At 34.7% G+C, this 16881-nt stretch overlaps 1 protein-coding gene across 9 annotated transcripts in view; it reads right to left on the minus strand.

Moving 5' to 3' along the window:
* Positions 1-16881, minus strand: part of GAS2 (growth arrest specific 2) — a 167725-nt gene that overhangs the window by 108644 nt on the left and 42200 nt on the right. For all 9 annotated transcript variants that reach the window (XM_043451964.1, XM_043451968.1, XM_043451970.1 and 6 more), the window contains one exon: positions 9280-9401. In XM_043451964.1, the coding sequence (XP_043307899.1) occupies positions 9280-9401 (122 nt within the window). The remainder of the gene's footprint in view (positions 1-9279; positions 9402-16881) is intronic.

A 16881-nucleotide genomic window follows, 5' to 3' on the forward strand; every position in this document is an offset into this window, starting at 1 on the left:
TCTATATGCTGTAAACTCAGTTACCTCATCTAGAAAACATTATGCCATTAGCCTGTAATGTACCAGTACCACCTCTCTTGGACCACACACACGTCAATATGGTGAGTTCTTATATTTTAAATCACCTAGCAATCTCCAGACGTGTTTAAATTAAAAAAAGAAACCCTTTTCCCCTGATTTTCAGCCCCTTAAAAATGTTCTTATTATAAAATCTGGGAATGTTCTCCATTAATAAATGGCATGCATAATCATTATTGATTTGTTTAAATGACCTGAATTTCTCCAAAGCATTTAGTAACAGCTCATTTCAAATTAATTAATTTTCTACTTTCCATATGGTGAGAGTGACTTTTCTTGACACAATATTCTATATCCACAGTGCTTTGAAACAGCAGTGACCACAATGAGTGCTATCAAATGTCATGAAAATAGTTCCCCAATTACACTATTTTTTACAATTTTGTCTTGCCCATGTGCCTGAATGCGGTTAAAATGCAGGATGTGAGCATGTAAGTGGAAGAGATGATATCATCGTCGAAAAATTTGATCAGGTTTGCTTTTACGCTCAGGGGGCAACATTCTGTTGGTGCTCGGATGCAGATGAAAAAATGTGTATGTCTATGCTTGTGTGTGTGTGTTTGTGTGTGTGTGTATATTTGTGTGTGTGAGCTTCCTTCTTCTAATCCAGGATTTGTTTTAATTTTTTTTCACGTTTTCCGGAATTTCAATTCAACATGCTTTATTTTCTGTCTTATGCTTCACATATCTTTAATGCAACCCTCATTCATACTACTAAATACTATCTTACACTTGGAACTTTTGAAACAGTTTTCCAAAAAGATTTGAAGGAGAGGTCTTTATCAGCAGATCCACATAAACGTGTAACCTCTGAAACTTGGCAAATTTACCTAGCCTTTCTTCTTCTCCCCCTCATTTTGGATTGTGGGAATTCTGTTGAGTTTTACAATGGGGCTAAAAACACCCTCTCTAACATCTCTTAGCACAAAAAGCTCATCAGACGTAAACTCCAATGTAAAAAGAACATTAGAACTTAGGAAAAAAATGACTTGTTTCTGCTCATACAAAAAGGTCAGCACCTACTGGTCTAGGTAAGTAAGAAAAAAGGTAAACGTAACAATAATAAATTATATTTTACTTGATCTGAAAATCTGCCTACTACCACATACATATATTCTCCCTGCATGCATTCTAGGTCGCTTCAGTAGTGTCTGACTCTTTGCAGCCCCATGGACTGCAGCCTGCCGGGTTCCTCTGTCCATGGGATTTCCCAGGCAAGGGGTGGGTTGCCATACCCTCCTCCAGGGGATCTTCCAGACCCAGGGATCAAACCCGTCTCTTTATGTTTCCTCCATTGGCAGGCGGGTTCTTTATCACTAGTGCCACCCGGGAAGCCCTTTATATTCTCCCTAACAGAGAGTAAATTCCTTGAGTAGACCATATTCCTTGAGAGTAAATTCCTTGGGTCTACCTTTATGCCATACTCTTTCTCACCAACAACACATACATACATAAATATCCAAATGAATAATATCATCTCCTGTTCCTAACATAAACTCACCAATTATCTATCAAATTTTAAAATGACATATATAAGTAGGACTCAATTATTATGAACTATTTATAGTTTATAATATTCTATATTATTAAAGGCTGGTAATATGTGAACTTGCTATCCTTTATGACCATTTTTATCTTTCTTTTTGAGTTATCTATTGATGAATAAAATAACACAATTTTGGAAAGCCAATAGCAATATTTATTGCTTATTATCCCTGAGCACTGAAATTCCCTGATTCCCTCTTACAGTTTTACAGAAACTTTACTTTTCCCTTGGTTGTTAAATAGTGTTTTGATAGACAGCTAATTAAGGGCTGAGAAGAAACAATAGTTCTTATATTGTCATTTCACTCACCAACTGTTTTATTGGACTAGCGGGGCAATTATCGATTAAAAGATGCAAAAAAAAAATAAAAAACAAACATGACAATTTCATCTTTATGGCTTCTTCCGTGATTGAAAAACACACTCCTTAATTGCTGTAACAATACGTCATTTCAGGTCAAAAATATCTCTTGAGAACCTATTACATGAAAGGCCCTACAATTATTCTTCCTCCTAATACTCAGTGGTGAGCAAACTCATAAAACCACTGGTTATCACTCATCTCATCTTTATTTTATTTTTCAGGAACTATGGCAAACATTATAAACAGGCATTGAAATAAAATTCTCAAAGTGAATAAAACATTTGGATATTAATATGTTCATTGTATCATCATTTTTAGTTGTAGCTAGTGCTCTGAACTCAAATAATAAAATGTGACAAGTGAATATATAATAACACCTACAATTAACTAAATAACCAACCTCCTCCAATATTCCCATGCTAACTAGCTTAGTCCTCCATGGTCTATTGCTTCAGGCCATCTCTTGTCAGTACTTTTAATGTCCTCAGACCCTTTTTCTTCCACTGCACCACCCTAAAATTCTCTAATCTCCTGCTTTGTCCATTCCTTAGAAAGTTAATTTTGTTCCATATGATTTTGTATTAATAGATCAAAGACTTTTGAGCTAAGCAAAACCAGCAGAGGAAGGAATTCCCAACTTGATAAGAACTGAAGTCTTAAGGATTAAAAAGCATCTCATAATAACATCTGGATCTACAAGTAAATGTTTGCATTGGTCCATTGATTCACTCATTCACTTATTTATTCATCCAAACCATGTCAACTGAGCACCTATATGCCAGTTATTATGATGGATCCACATATGAATAAAACACAAACCATGTTTTTGACGATCTTAGAGTAGAATAAAGGAATAAAGAAAGAACAAAACAATAGCTAAATATTATAATACAGTGCGGGTGCTCTAACAGACGAGAGCCAATTTGTAGACCCAGAGCCCAGTGAAAGAAAGGAATGTCGATCTCAAGCCTTTGCTGTAAAGCTTCCTTCTAATAATCAACTGTTTACTATGCTTTAGGGAAACAGAGGAGAAGGCAATGGCACCCCACTCCAGTACTCTTGCCTGGAAAATCCCATGGACAGAGGAGCCTGGTAGGCTGCAGTCCATGGGGTTGCAAAGAGTCGGACACGACTGAAGTGACTTAGCAGCAGCAGCAGAGAAACAGATATGCCTTGTGGGGATCAGGAGATAGACAGGTACCTGACCTAAGTCCATGTTACACTATGACTATTGTGCCTTTGAACACATCAGTAGTTAATTTTATTTTATTTTTTCCTGAATGTGTATTTGGCATGGGTATTCTTAGCAGTTTTCAGAATTTTTATTCCCTGAGACAGGGAATAAATTCATTTTTGATAGAAGGACCAATTAAGATATCACAATTCTGAAAAAATTCAGGAATTCATACTACTATCCAGATGTAGTTGTGCCAGATATGGTCTTTTCACTGAAATATAAGAATAAATATTCTGGTCCTTGGCATGCATCTATTGGTATGGAAAATGTAATTTTCTTAATCCTGACAAATAGAAAACTCCAGAATCAGTTTACATATACTTGACAGAGATAACAGAGCACTTACTATCTTGCACATCAGCTTCAGCTCTGTGACATAACCTATAGGGACCATGAGGATTTCAACATCCCACAAGATATCAAACTCTTCCACTATCATGATATTTTACTGATTTGATACTGAAGAGCAGGAATAGGAGGAAAACTAGAATAAAATATATTCATTCTATCAGGTGTAAGATAAATTCCATGAGTATCCAGGAAGGGAGTTTCGCCAATGAAAAAAAGTTTCTGAGTCCAGTAGTGTAGACAATGTAGGAAAATTGCCTTGTTTGTAAAGGACATCTGTGCTCGCCACATCATGCAAGAGTTCCTAGCTAGCTATGGTTGTCTGATGGAGGTTGAATCTCAATTTTAGGATACGAATGCCAATGAAACTTGAATGGTTTATAACGAACTTAGTGCCAGATAATCACCTTAGCCATATTTTCAGTTGTCGCTAGCAATACTCTACCATGGAGTAAAAGTGTCACCTATGGAATTAGTTCAATCAGGCCTGAAGATCCAGGTAAATTCCATAAGCATTATTCACTTCCTATCCTACCCACCTTTTCACGCTACTTTTTCCCTCAGTCTGCACATATAAATCCACATCAAGTCCCCTATGCCTAGTTGACAAAGGGTGAAAAAATAGTCAGGAACGTTTTCATATCATTCCGTATTATACACCAACATTTATGCTATAGCATGTAAGCCCCATTAAGGTATATTCCTTTTTGCCTGTAAAACCCTATAAATAGAGAAGCTTGGCAGGCTCCAGTCCATAGCGTCGCAGAGAGTCGGACATGACTGAGCAACTCAGCATGCATGCACTGTAAGAAGGTATAGAACTGAAAAAACTCACAAAGATAAAAACTTTAAGCAAGACATTTCATTATCCCTAAGCTAGAGACGAAAATTTTGTCCAGTGTTTAGGGACTCAGAGAAATAAGGACAAGAAAATTTCACTTTATAATAGGAAATAATTGACTTTATTCAAAATTTGAAGATATTTATATTTATTTCCTTTAGTTCCAAGGAATTTGACTTTATTACTGACTTTCCTATTTTTTCCTTCTCAAACCCAGACAGCAAAATAGCCCATCAAAAATCATTTATTTCTATATCATTCTACCTCTATTTCCTCCTTCTTGTCATGATTTACTCTGTTGGTTTAATACTGGCAATATATTGGCATTTCAAAATCACAAATTTCTTAATAAATATTCAGTTATTTTAGTTGCATAGCTAGATACGGGTTCCTGTAGAATAATCACAGCTGAGATTTTCTTTTCAAAAACCTTTTATCACTTCTACCAAACTTTCCTGTTCTGTCAGAGATGTCAGCCATACACACAAATTTCTCAATTTCTCTGAATTCAATCTTGAGAAGATATTCTCTCAACAAAATGTGCTACTGATTTTTGAGGGGAAAAACTCTAATATTTATGTCGTATTTAATTCCTGGATGAGACAACATCCTGAGGTACTGCGATCTCACAGATCAGAGAACCAGGTATTCTTGATGGGCAAATGTACTCTGAGTATCCTATCTGACTAGGATGTTCTTTCCCCTTTGCCGTAAACAAGGGCTGGATTCCACATTTAGACGCTGAATGCTCAGTTCCTTCCGTGGAGCATAATGCAGCATTTACCAAGTAACAGAACTTTTTTTTTTTCCCCTTTCTCCCTTCATGTACTTCAAACCTGATCTAACCACCCAGGGCTCTTTGAAGTCAAAGGAAGCTCTGAACCTAGGGAAACTCTGATGTCTGGGGTAGAGTCTCTTAAGATAAATGAGACAAACAGAAAGGAATGTTGGGAGAAAAAGAGAGGTTGAATCTTTTGAGTATTTTTGAACCATGTCAATGCCCCAGTGGTTCAGAGAAGCATGTACACAAATCAGCAAGTTATGACTGGGAAGAAAAGCAGTAAATATACAGTAAGAAGGGGTTCCTGCAATGGAACTCTTTAGATCAGGACATGAAATTTCATATATCGATGTAATGATTATTTTGTTTTGATTGGAGATGCCAGGTTGAGTCAGGCAACTAAGGGTCAAAAGGCATAAAACCTAACCTTGGACTTACCACTTGTTTTGGTTTTCATATCTAAGTTGGAAAGTTCTATTCAGATTTTTGCTGTTAAAGTTCCTCAGATCTTGGATTGTTAAAATTTATTTTTATAGTGAATTGATCAGATTATGGTATATTTAAACTAATCAAAACCAAATTATATACTCACTTGCAGCCCACTGGACTCAAATGCTTCTACCCAGCTATGGCCTAATTTTGTGAAAGCTCTGCGTTTCTCCCATGTAAAATGAGAAAACCCAAAGGCTAAGATTAACTACTTATAGCTAAAAACACAGAGTGGCTATTTTTTAAATTGATCCACTGATGCTTGGAAAGAGTCATAGGATATAATTTATCTTCATTCAGGGTATTTTATTAAGTCAGAATAGGCTATGAGTCATGCATTTATAACTAAAATATTAAATACATAAACTGTCTAACCTATTTATTCAATTTACTTGCAAATATTAATAGTGTTTAAATCACTCTTAACACAGACATGCTTCACACATACCAGACATAACTTACTCACTCTAATGTGTTTACACAGCTGTAAAATTCCCAAATTAACTATCACTCAAGAAAAGTAAAAATATTACTATGAGAATAAGAACATGAGATTTAAGCTGCTGTAAAAAATTACAAAGGACTTCCTACAATGTGACTTTAGATGGGATCAAATTTGTTGCTGATTTTTTTAAAGTAATTCTGTTTTAACATCTTCCTAAACATAATAGTTTCACTAATTCAGCAAAGTAATTGGTCAGCTCATCTATCTTTTCCACAGTTGTTCTTAAATTTCAAAATGCCAAGGTGGAAAATAATTACTTACACACGTAAGCAAACTTAATATTGTGACCTTTATATTGTAACCTTCAATTTGAAAGTCTCCTAAGGGAAATAGTCCATTTAAACTCAACTACCTGGGTTTTAGTAAGTCTATTCTGGTTTAAATTTAGATTTAATAATAACAAAATATTGTAGAATCTCATATAACAACTATTTCTGTTTATAGACAAAGATGGATTGAAAAACCATGAACTGCGACAAAATTATATTTATGAACAATAATAGCTATGAAGATATTAGCCATTTGGCTTTTCATCTTTTGGAAAATTTCTCATAAAACTCAAAAAAAGAAAAACTAGCTGTCTTTGCATTTTTCATAAAATAAAGCACATGCTATTTTGATTTAAGCTGCTTTGGAAGTAAGTTGTGAAATATATGAATTTTGCCAAGGGCACAGAAGGCAATTCAGTCAAAAGCAATTGTGTTAACTTCTAACTCAGAGTAAATTTGACTTTCTAAGCACTGAAAGTTAGGTCATAATGGTTTTTAAAAACCTACAGTTGTTTAATTATGACGGTTGAGCTTTTATGCTAAAATATGTTTATCATAATCAAAATACACTTGAGTTTTTTATTCACTTAAACAAATGACTTAGGGTCAAGAAAGTCCTTCAAGTTGTTTAATCAAAGTTTGTTGCAGTCGTACTTACTTTGAAAGGAAAATTTCCTTTGTTTCTTTTTATGTTTTATAGTTTTATTATAAAAATAATATAATTTGAAATAAATGTTTCAAAGGAAATAGCTAGCAAACTCTTGACCTCTAGCTATCCTTAATATTACATATTTTTATGGAGATCTGGGGCAAATATACATATATTTGGATATAACAGCTACATGCTAGCACTAAACTTTCACAAAACACTTTTTCTTCTGATTTCCTCTAGTTAATCTGAAGCTCTCACCAGGATCTTTTAACTCTCTCAAATGGGGAAGAGAGGTAACATTTATCATGAGATTTTCTGTTTCATACTCTCTGGGAAGCACAGATACAGGCTTTTTAATCCTATTTTACAGATAATGAAGCCAAGGCTCAGACATACCCACTCAATAAATAATAAAACTAGAACCCAAGCAAAATCTGTTCAATATCAAAGCCTTTGTGCAATAGAGTAATGCTTTGGGGGGCTATCTTACACTTGACAGTCTTATAATTCTATTCAGGGATCTTAGTTTCTGATTTAAAAAGCAGAAGTTTACAAAATAAAACCAGAAAACTGTACCTCGTTTACTCCTTGCTAATTGGAAGAGTTCAAGATCTTAATAAGGAGACAACGAGCTTTCTTTTCTCAACAATAAATAATACAAATAGAGGTTGCAGGATCTAGACAATACTAAGTTTATGCTTTCAAACAAGTCTGGGCACAACACTATTTTTCCTCTGTTAATTATTTTAGAGTGAATTTTCTATACACACTGTCCTACTAGGAATCATGTTTTCTCATTAGAGAAGAGAAGTAGAGGCCAATTACATTACAATGGAAGCCACAGAGAAAAATAGGTGTCCTAACAGTTCTAACATTAAATTTGTATTTTCATAAGCAATTTCTTCATGTCTAAGCTATGCAAGGAGAACCAAAATGAAAGAGCACTTGACTTGGAAAGGGGACCTCTATGCCAAGTTCTTGCTCCATCATTTACTAGCTGGGTGATCTTTCACAAATCATCTAATCTGCATCTAAATGTATAAAAATGAACTCAGTGGTTCCCAAACTTTGCTGCACATCAGAATCACCTGCTGAGTTGTTTAGATACCCCACCCCCCAGATCCCTCTCCATATGGATTAAATCAGAATGTTCAGGTAAAGAAGCCAGGCCAACAGTTTTTAAAGATCTTCAGGTGATTCCTTGGCCCAGCAAGGTTTGGGAGCCACTGAACTAAGTAACACTCACAGAGCTGTTTTTAAGATGAAAAAAAAAAAAAAACTGGAGGGGCTTTGTATATTATGTAATACTTTACAGAGTGATATTAAAAACTAAAGAAAAATTCATCCCCAAACTAACTACAGTGCGATAAAAAGAAATATATTAATTCAGGGAGCTTGATCTTTTGGTTAGATTTTTAGTTCAGTAATCATAAAGAAGCTTTATATAATCAGCTTTTCTTTTTCTTTTGCCAGAGTTGCAGAAATTTTTTTTCTTTTTCTTTTAAGCTGTCTTAATATTATTTTAACCTCATTTTTTCTTACCTTTTTTCCTTCTCTGTGTAAAATTAAGAATAGTTTCATCTCCATTGTTCCCTTCAAAAAATCTAACACCACATTTTTATTATGTGTTTATAATAGCTAGGGAAAGTATCAGAACAATGTGCAGAAAAGAAATCTGAACAGACAGAAAGAAAATAATTTGTCCACAGTCACTTAGTTCAATCTACTGCTCACTTAAAAAGAGCAAAAAATTACATATTCCAGAGATTTTGTTCCAATGTATAGCCATAATAATTCTATTTGGAAACAAACACCTATTCAGTATGTCTTTCTTACCCAGATTTTGTTCATTGCCTGATGACATATTATTCCTCTGCTATATTTTAAGTCAATACATCAGATTCAACCAGTTTATATACAGTATTTGTTTCCTATTTAGTGCCATCAATTTCCATAACCTTCTATTTAATTAAACTTAACCAAAAGGATCATCTGTAATTAGAGTGCAAATAACAGGTTACCTAATTCTAAAGCACCCTCCATGTTTTGTTGTTAACAGAGGAATTAATGCATCAATTCACAACAGTCCTCCAATTAAGCTCAATTTGCAAGCTATTACAAATGCTATCCGCCATCTGACAGTGAGTGATTCTGCCTTGGGATCTTTTACCTTGGTGGGCCTGGCAGCATCCATGCTCTCTTTAAATTTCTCCTGCACAGTTTCTGCAAGTTGACAGAGCAAGGCACCATTATCCAACTTCTCCATGAAAGTCTCTGCCGTAATCTCCTTCCCTGCAATAACAAAAAGAAGTCTTATAAAAGCGCAACCATTCCCCAACCCAAATGTGACATTCACGCCAACATATTTGATGCAGTTTTAATCACCAAAATTCCATTTCCAGCTGAGTTACATATCTGGGATAGGAGATCACTGAAAAAAAAAAAAAAAATGGCTTCTTTGGAATTTTATGTTTTCCTTTGGTCTCAATTTGATCTCTTTAGGAGCCCAATTATTTTATCTCCTCATATCTAGGAAAGGAAAGTGAAGTCGCTCAATTGTGTCCGACTCTTTGAGACCCCGTGAACTGTAGCCTACCAGGCTCCTCCATCCTTGGGATTCTCCAGGCGAGAATACTGGAGTGGGTTGCCATTGCCTTCTCCGGGGGATCTTCCCAACCCAGGGAACGAACCCATGTCTCCCGCATTACAGGCAGATTGTTTCCCCTCTGAGCCACCAGGGAAACCCCCTCATATCTAGAAAAACACTAAAATCCTTCACAGTGGCCACTGTTTCTCATAACTATCAAAAAGTTTCATGAGACTCGCAGAAACCTTCTGGAAAAATATGTACTCGATTGCATGTATTTCCCTTTCACCAAAATCACATATGTACTGACCTTTCCTCCCTGCTTCTTTGGAGCAGTCTCTCAGAGCTATCTGAGGTGCTGTCTTCTCAGCCCCAGTTCTCATTTTGCCCCAAAGAAAACTTAACTCACAACTCTCATTTTGTCCATTTTTTAAGCCAACACAATAATACACGTAAAGTTAATGCAAGTAGTAAACTCTCTATAAGAAAACACTATCCCTCTAACCATTCCTTCCCTTCCTGACTGACCCAGTGCTTGAAGTATGGAATTATTAGGTTCATATCTCTGCTTTTTTACCTCTTCACAAACATCCATAGCTTCAATTACCACTCTTACGAACATGACTCACAGTTATCCACCCCTGACATTTCACTGGGTAAAAGTTATTTTCCTTCTTTCTTAAATGCTCCCAAAGTATATTTTCTTTCTTCTGTTTTTCTTTCACTTTGTAACAGCTTTATTGGGACATGATTCACATATCTTACAACTCACACATTTAAAGTACACAATTCAATGAATTTTAATATATTCATAGAACTGTACAATTACCATCACAGCAATGTTAGTACATTTTTGTCACCCCCCCAAAGAAACTGTATTCTTTATCTCTCCTGATTGCTTCATCCCCTCAGCTCTATAAAACCAATAATTTCTTTCTCAAATGTTCCTCAAAACTCCCTTCCCAAAGTGCTTTCCTTTTCCCAGTTTTGTAATTCTCAGAATACATGTTTCCTTCTGTTTCTAGAACCATAATATTAATTTAAAAAATTCATAATCTGATACCTAAACTCTGTCAACAAGAGCAATGACTAGTCTTCATATCCTCAACTTCTGCCTCCAGAACATATAATCACCACCAAAGTTAATACTGCTAAACACAACCCTCACTGAGTCAACCTTCATCTTTGTGGCATAGTCCCTAATCTTCTCTTATACCTAAAAGATAAAACATATACACTTTAATCCAGTATACCAAGTCTTCTCATATGTTGCTAGTCCACCTTTCTATTTGAACTTCCTGACACCCTGCTCCTGGTCTGCACCCTGCCTTCCCAGGTCCATTAGCAGACCTTGCCATATCCACTCTGATGCCTTTGTTCCAGGCATGGCCCCTGCCTGCAACACCCCCTTATCTTTTATCTGCCTAGCCAAATTCTACTTTTAATCAGAAATCCAGAGAGATTCTCCGAGCATACAATTGATCGCCTTTCTATATGTTCATACTCATGAGCATCACTCAGTCTGACACTCATCAAACTTCCTTTATGACTGAAATGTTTTGCATAAAGTTACTGTCATCAGCAGCACATTAAAAACCTTTTGAGGTAAGTATCATTTTGTATGTGTGTTCCTAGAGAGGTAAGCAGAATGGTACTTACATAGAATGCACCTAGTAAATTTGTTCAGTGGGCGTGTGAATTAACAAATGAAGAAACGAGCTCTTGTAAAACTCTGAAAAAGTGTTGGGTATTATTTTTGTGAAAATTAGTTAAGTTAAAGCAAAAAAATAAAAAGGAGGTATTTTAAAGTTTTACACAGAGAGTCACAGGATTACATTTTATCTTGAGAAAAATGTATGTAGCTCAATTCTGCGAACACTTAAGATAAATATAAACCAACTGGAACAAGAGATAAACTACGGGCTTAAAGTTAAACTCACAATATCTAATTTATTTGGTCTTTAAGAAACATCTGTTTTAAATGATTTTTTTTTTATAGTTTGGGGGGGAAGGGCAGGTGAAAGAGGAAAAAGAATTACTTTTTTTATGCTCTTTTTTCCCTACTGGATAGTTCACATTTTAGCCCTCAGTTAGGATAATGATTTCTGCAGGTGGCAAAACATCAGTAGCTCTAAGTACTCACCACAGAGATGGTCTATACAGAACTATTACTATTTCAAAATTGTATGCAGTTCAACTCAATTAAGGAATTAAAGTAGTAGTCTCAAGATACAAAAAGCCAGCAATACAGAATTTTTATTATATATTCACCATATTGGATTGCATTTTCTAACAATAATAAGAAAGTTATTTTACAAACAAGCATAAAAAATAAGTACTAGAAATATTTTTTTTAGTATGTCAAGGTAAAGAAGGTAAACTTTACCTAAAGATTCTATTATAATGTTAAGTGACAAGGGTACAGTAAATTTAAAAGAACTTATAAGTCATAAAAAGAAAAATGACATTCATTAAAATGTCATTAGCAATTTACCAAAAGGTATGATGTTTACTTTTTCTGAATCATACCTGAAAAAATTTTTGTTATCCTGCTTTTTAAGAATATTCGAGGAATTTTACATTGAACATCTGTACCTAATGAAAAATATATTAGGTGCCAGCTTTCAATTCTGTATATTTTATAGCTCCAAAAGGTGGGACTTTTTTTTTTTTTTGGCTAAAGCAGACACTATTACATACTTTATAGTTGAAATGTATGACTCAAATGAAGGAAAAATGCAAGCAGAGGATTTTTTTTAACCTTCACATATAACATATTTTCCATCCAACAATTAAGAATCATAAAATATATATTTTAAATATAGTGTATAATTTTAAGAAATCAATTATAATCCTTATATGGGATGATATATTATCATACTTTTTACATTAATATTACCAAAAATATTCTAAAAACAGAATATAAAGTTGGATAAATTTAATCACAACAAATCCAACAGAATAGACTATGAATTACTAATGACAATTTCTCAAGTGAAAGCTATACAAAGTTAAATCTCTGTTAGGCAGAACCAGATCTTTAATATAAATTGTGTAGCTGGCTTGAGACATTAGATAATGCATGCTAGAAACAGCAGGATTCTATATCATAGACTTATTTCTTCCCCAACCCTATCTTTCCATGTTTTTTGTTATTTGTTTTTTTTTTGTATAATTAGTGAAAGAAGGTGTAATGAATAGATACAATTAAATCATGGTGGAGTACCAGCCCACACTGGGTTGTCTATATTATTGACTTGAAGTTTAACCCAAAATAGCCAAGTCTAGAAGAAATATCTTTACTTTCTGGGTTCATAATTCTGGATTTTGATCTTCACACCATCAGTTCAGTCATGACCGACAGCATACCAGCAGACATAGATAAGGGAGGTTGGTTAAATATTGTGATCAGTCACTTCCTCTTAAAATATGAGGGCACAGTGATATGAAATAATCATCTACCTGAGATATTTTGTCAGGTAACTAAAATAGCACACATACTTGCACATACAAGTGTATTTCTCCCAGAAATGTGTGCTAGCCGTCATTTCCATAAAGATTATCACTTTTATCTTTTATTTTGCTAGGAAAGAATGTTTTCCCCCTAGTAAGTTAGCAGTTTCCTAAAATATGACAGAATCTAATAATGATATTTAACATTTGAGTTCTCACTATATGTCAAACACTTTACACATTAAAAATTCATGTTTTTAATCTCACAAAACTGCAGAGTGTTTTTACTGTGTCCATTTTACAGATGATGCAATTGATGTATTTAGATTAAATAACTTGCTTAAGCTCAAACAGTGAATCTGGCTCTTTAACCCAAGTAGTCTAGTTACAGAGTCTATGTTCTTAACCACCATGCTTGGTTAGTTAAATAAATATTTGCTAAAGATACAAATGATTATTTCCTATAATAGTGCATTCTCTCTAATGCAGTTGTCTTTTTCTTTGTAGAAAACTTCACAGAATCTTCCTCTCTAGAAACTCCCTCAGAAAAAAACAAAACAGAGTGGGGTTGAAGATAGAGGTGCGGAGAAATGAACAGCAATCCACCTTTCAGACTGGTGAATGACGGAGAACACCATTTAGGCATGCTCTGGTATGGAAGGGCTTTTTATGTGACGCTAGTGGTAAAGAACCCACCTGCCACTGCAGGGGGACATGAGAGACCCAGGTTCCATCTCGGGTTGGATAGATCCCCTGGGAGTAGGAAATAGCAATTTTCCAGTACTCTTGACTAGAGAATCCTATGGACAGAGAAGCTTCATAGGCTACAGTTCACAGGGTCACAAAGAGTCGGACATGACCACAGCAACTTAACACAAACACATGCATGCTCTGATATGTAGCCTGATTCACTGCATAAGAAAACCGGTATCTTTTATCTTAAGGATGACCCAGATATGATCAAATTCTACTCCAATCTCCACGGCACCTCTCAATCATGGTCTACTTCTCCAATTAAGAGAACTCAAAGCATCTTGTCTGCTATCTTAACGCAAATTAGTGTTTTGAGACTGAAATGTAAAGGTTGTAAGATAGGAAATGATTGATTATACCCAGAAACCCTAGCTCAGCACCTGATCCACACAGATTCAGAGTCTACCCCTCATTTGTATCAAGAAAAGACAGAGTCACTTCCGTTGAAAAAGTTGGGTGAAAAGAATTAGGGAGTAACTGCTCTGAAAGGTGTCAACTTGTGAACATAAACTTGATTCTTTAAACTTCTGAACTAGCATAAGACACCACCTTTCCTAAGGAATTTTTATTGACTACATCAAGAATATGAGCTCTCTGCAGGATAAGTACTTAGTAAAATGGCTTTATGAAAAAAGAAAAGGGAGCTGTTCCTACCTTGTTAGACAGCAGCAACCCCACTAAATAGGTGCTGAGCTTTTTAATGCTAAACATGGGATTTTTAGAAATAACTGGAAAAAAATAAAACTATTAAAATAGGATGGCCAAAAAGTTCATTCAGGTTTTGGTACCATCATTCATCAGACGGTACAGAAAAACACAAACAAACTCGTTGGCCAACCCAATATATGATCACAGTATGCATATAACAACTGAACTTTCTTTTATGTGCCTGTAGGAAAGTCTAAGAAAAGGGAAATCACTATAACATCAACTGTCATAATGCATTTCTAATTATAAGTGAAATCAATTTAGCTTAACTTGATTTGTAACATATCTTTTGATTTACTCAAAATCCCTGCGTATATCCAAACATATATGCCTATATTCTAACAATTTAAAATCCTTAAGAACAATATCAATTTCTGTGATGTTTAACACCTACAATCTTTTCTCAAAAGTATACTCACATGTGATTCATGTGGTGTTATTAAACAAATAATTGAGGATAAAGGTAGACCATCATTTTCAAATGATTAAAGAAACACAAATTAAATGAATAATTTGAGAACATTTATGTTAGTATGTCTTCAGTAGACCATCAACAATGATGTGTGCATGCATGCTCAGTAGCTGCAGCTGTGTCCTACTCACAGCCCGCCAGGCTCCTCTGCCCATGGGATTTTCTGGCAAGAATACTGGAGTGGGTTGCCATGCCCTCCTCAAGGGTACTTCCTTCCCCACCCAGGGATCAAACCCATGCCTCCTGCTTCTCCTGCATTGCAGGCAGATTCTTTACCACTGAGTCACCAGGGAAGCCTAAGCCCCAAAATTATGAAATACATAGAACGTGTCTCATTTATTTAAATGATAAGTAGTCGCTATAATCTGGGGCTATCAATTTAATAACATACTGCTTACTCAAACTGACAAGTCTTTCCCCAAGGTTTATTTGTATAATCATTTGATGTTCAAATATGTCTGAAGGACATTGTTAATTAACAAATCATGAACAAAAATAACAAAAACAGAAAGCCTAAAATAAAAATCAAATGTGTATATTTAATATATAGCAAGGGATAATGGCCAGATAAATATTTAAGAGGCAAGATTCTTTTGCTTCAGGTTTCTTTTGCTGTCTTTTATAAATATTGGTCATAAAACTCCACAATGCAAGATATTAGAAGCCATACTTGGATAACAAAGATTTAGGAATAGTCAGTAAATATCACCTGGTAATTTTCTCATGAATGAGACTGGTATGCTACCCCATAAACAAATCTTAACTGTTATGATAATTTATTCATCTTCACTATCATAAGACAGGTTTATATCATAATATAAATTTTTTAGTCTGCCATTGACATATGTGCATGCTTAGTTGTGTCTGACTCTTTGTTACCCATGGACTGTAGCCCATTAGGTTCCTCTGTTCATGGAATTTTCCAGGCAAGAATACTAGAGTGGGTTGCCATTTCCTGCTCCAGGGGATCTTCCCAACCCAGGGATCAAACCTGTGTCTCCTGCATTGACAGGCAGATTCTTTTACCACTGCACCACCTAATTTTAGTCTAATTTTAGTCTAAAAATTAGCTATTGCAAATTTGCTATTGTTACTTTATGGCATAAATTTTAATATTGGCCTATGAGTCAGTGAAACAACTTTCTTCTCTATCAAATAATTTTTATCCACCCAAAAACCTGAATGCAAAATGAGTGTTCTTTAAGAAACTCCATCTTTTAATGGACACTTGATATGTAGGAACAAAAAATATGAATTCAGAATATCATCAATATTTACTGAAATGCAAGGAAGAAAAAAAGTTACAGTTTAGTCAAGTATCACTAAAAAGAAATAAGAAAACTTTCCACAAGTAAGGTCCAAACTGCAATCGTAAAATCTTGTTAAAAGCTTTAATTTAGTATGTGAATTTCTACCTCACCAAAAAATTCAATGCTTTATTGGGATATCAGATGAATTCTGAAACTACTTTCAACCTTCTGTCTCTAGGCTTCAACCAACAATCCCTAACCTTTAAGAAGATAAAAATTAAAAATTGAAAGAAGGTTGTACAATAAAATTTGCAAATATTTCTGAGGTGACAAAATGACTAGTAAAAATAATCTTAAAATTTGCTTTAATGGCTCCCTTCTAAAATATATGAATGCTAATTGTATCTATTATGTGTAATAAAAATATCTTGTATCATAGCCATATATTTTTCTCCCTTCTTTATTATCACCATTCTAGAACATAATGTATTTTATTACCTCTGAATGCTTTTTCGTTTTAAATAATCTCAAGCTCTTGGTCTACTTTCC

The sequence above is a fragment of the Cervus canadensis genome, chromosome 29 (genome assembly GCF_019320065.1).
Source record: "Cervus canadensis isolate Bull #8, Minnesota chromosome 29, ASM1932006v1, whole genome shotgun sequence".
In the NCBI taxonomy this organism is placed as follows: domain Eukaryota; kingdom Metazoa; phylum Chordata; class Mammalia; order Artiodactyla; family Cervidae; genus Cervus; species Cervus canadensis.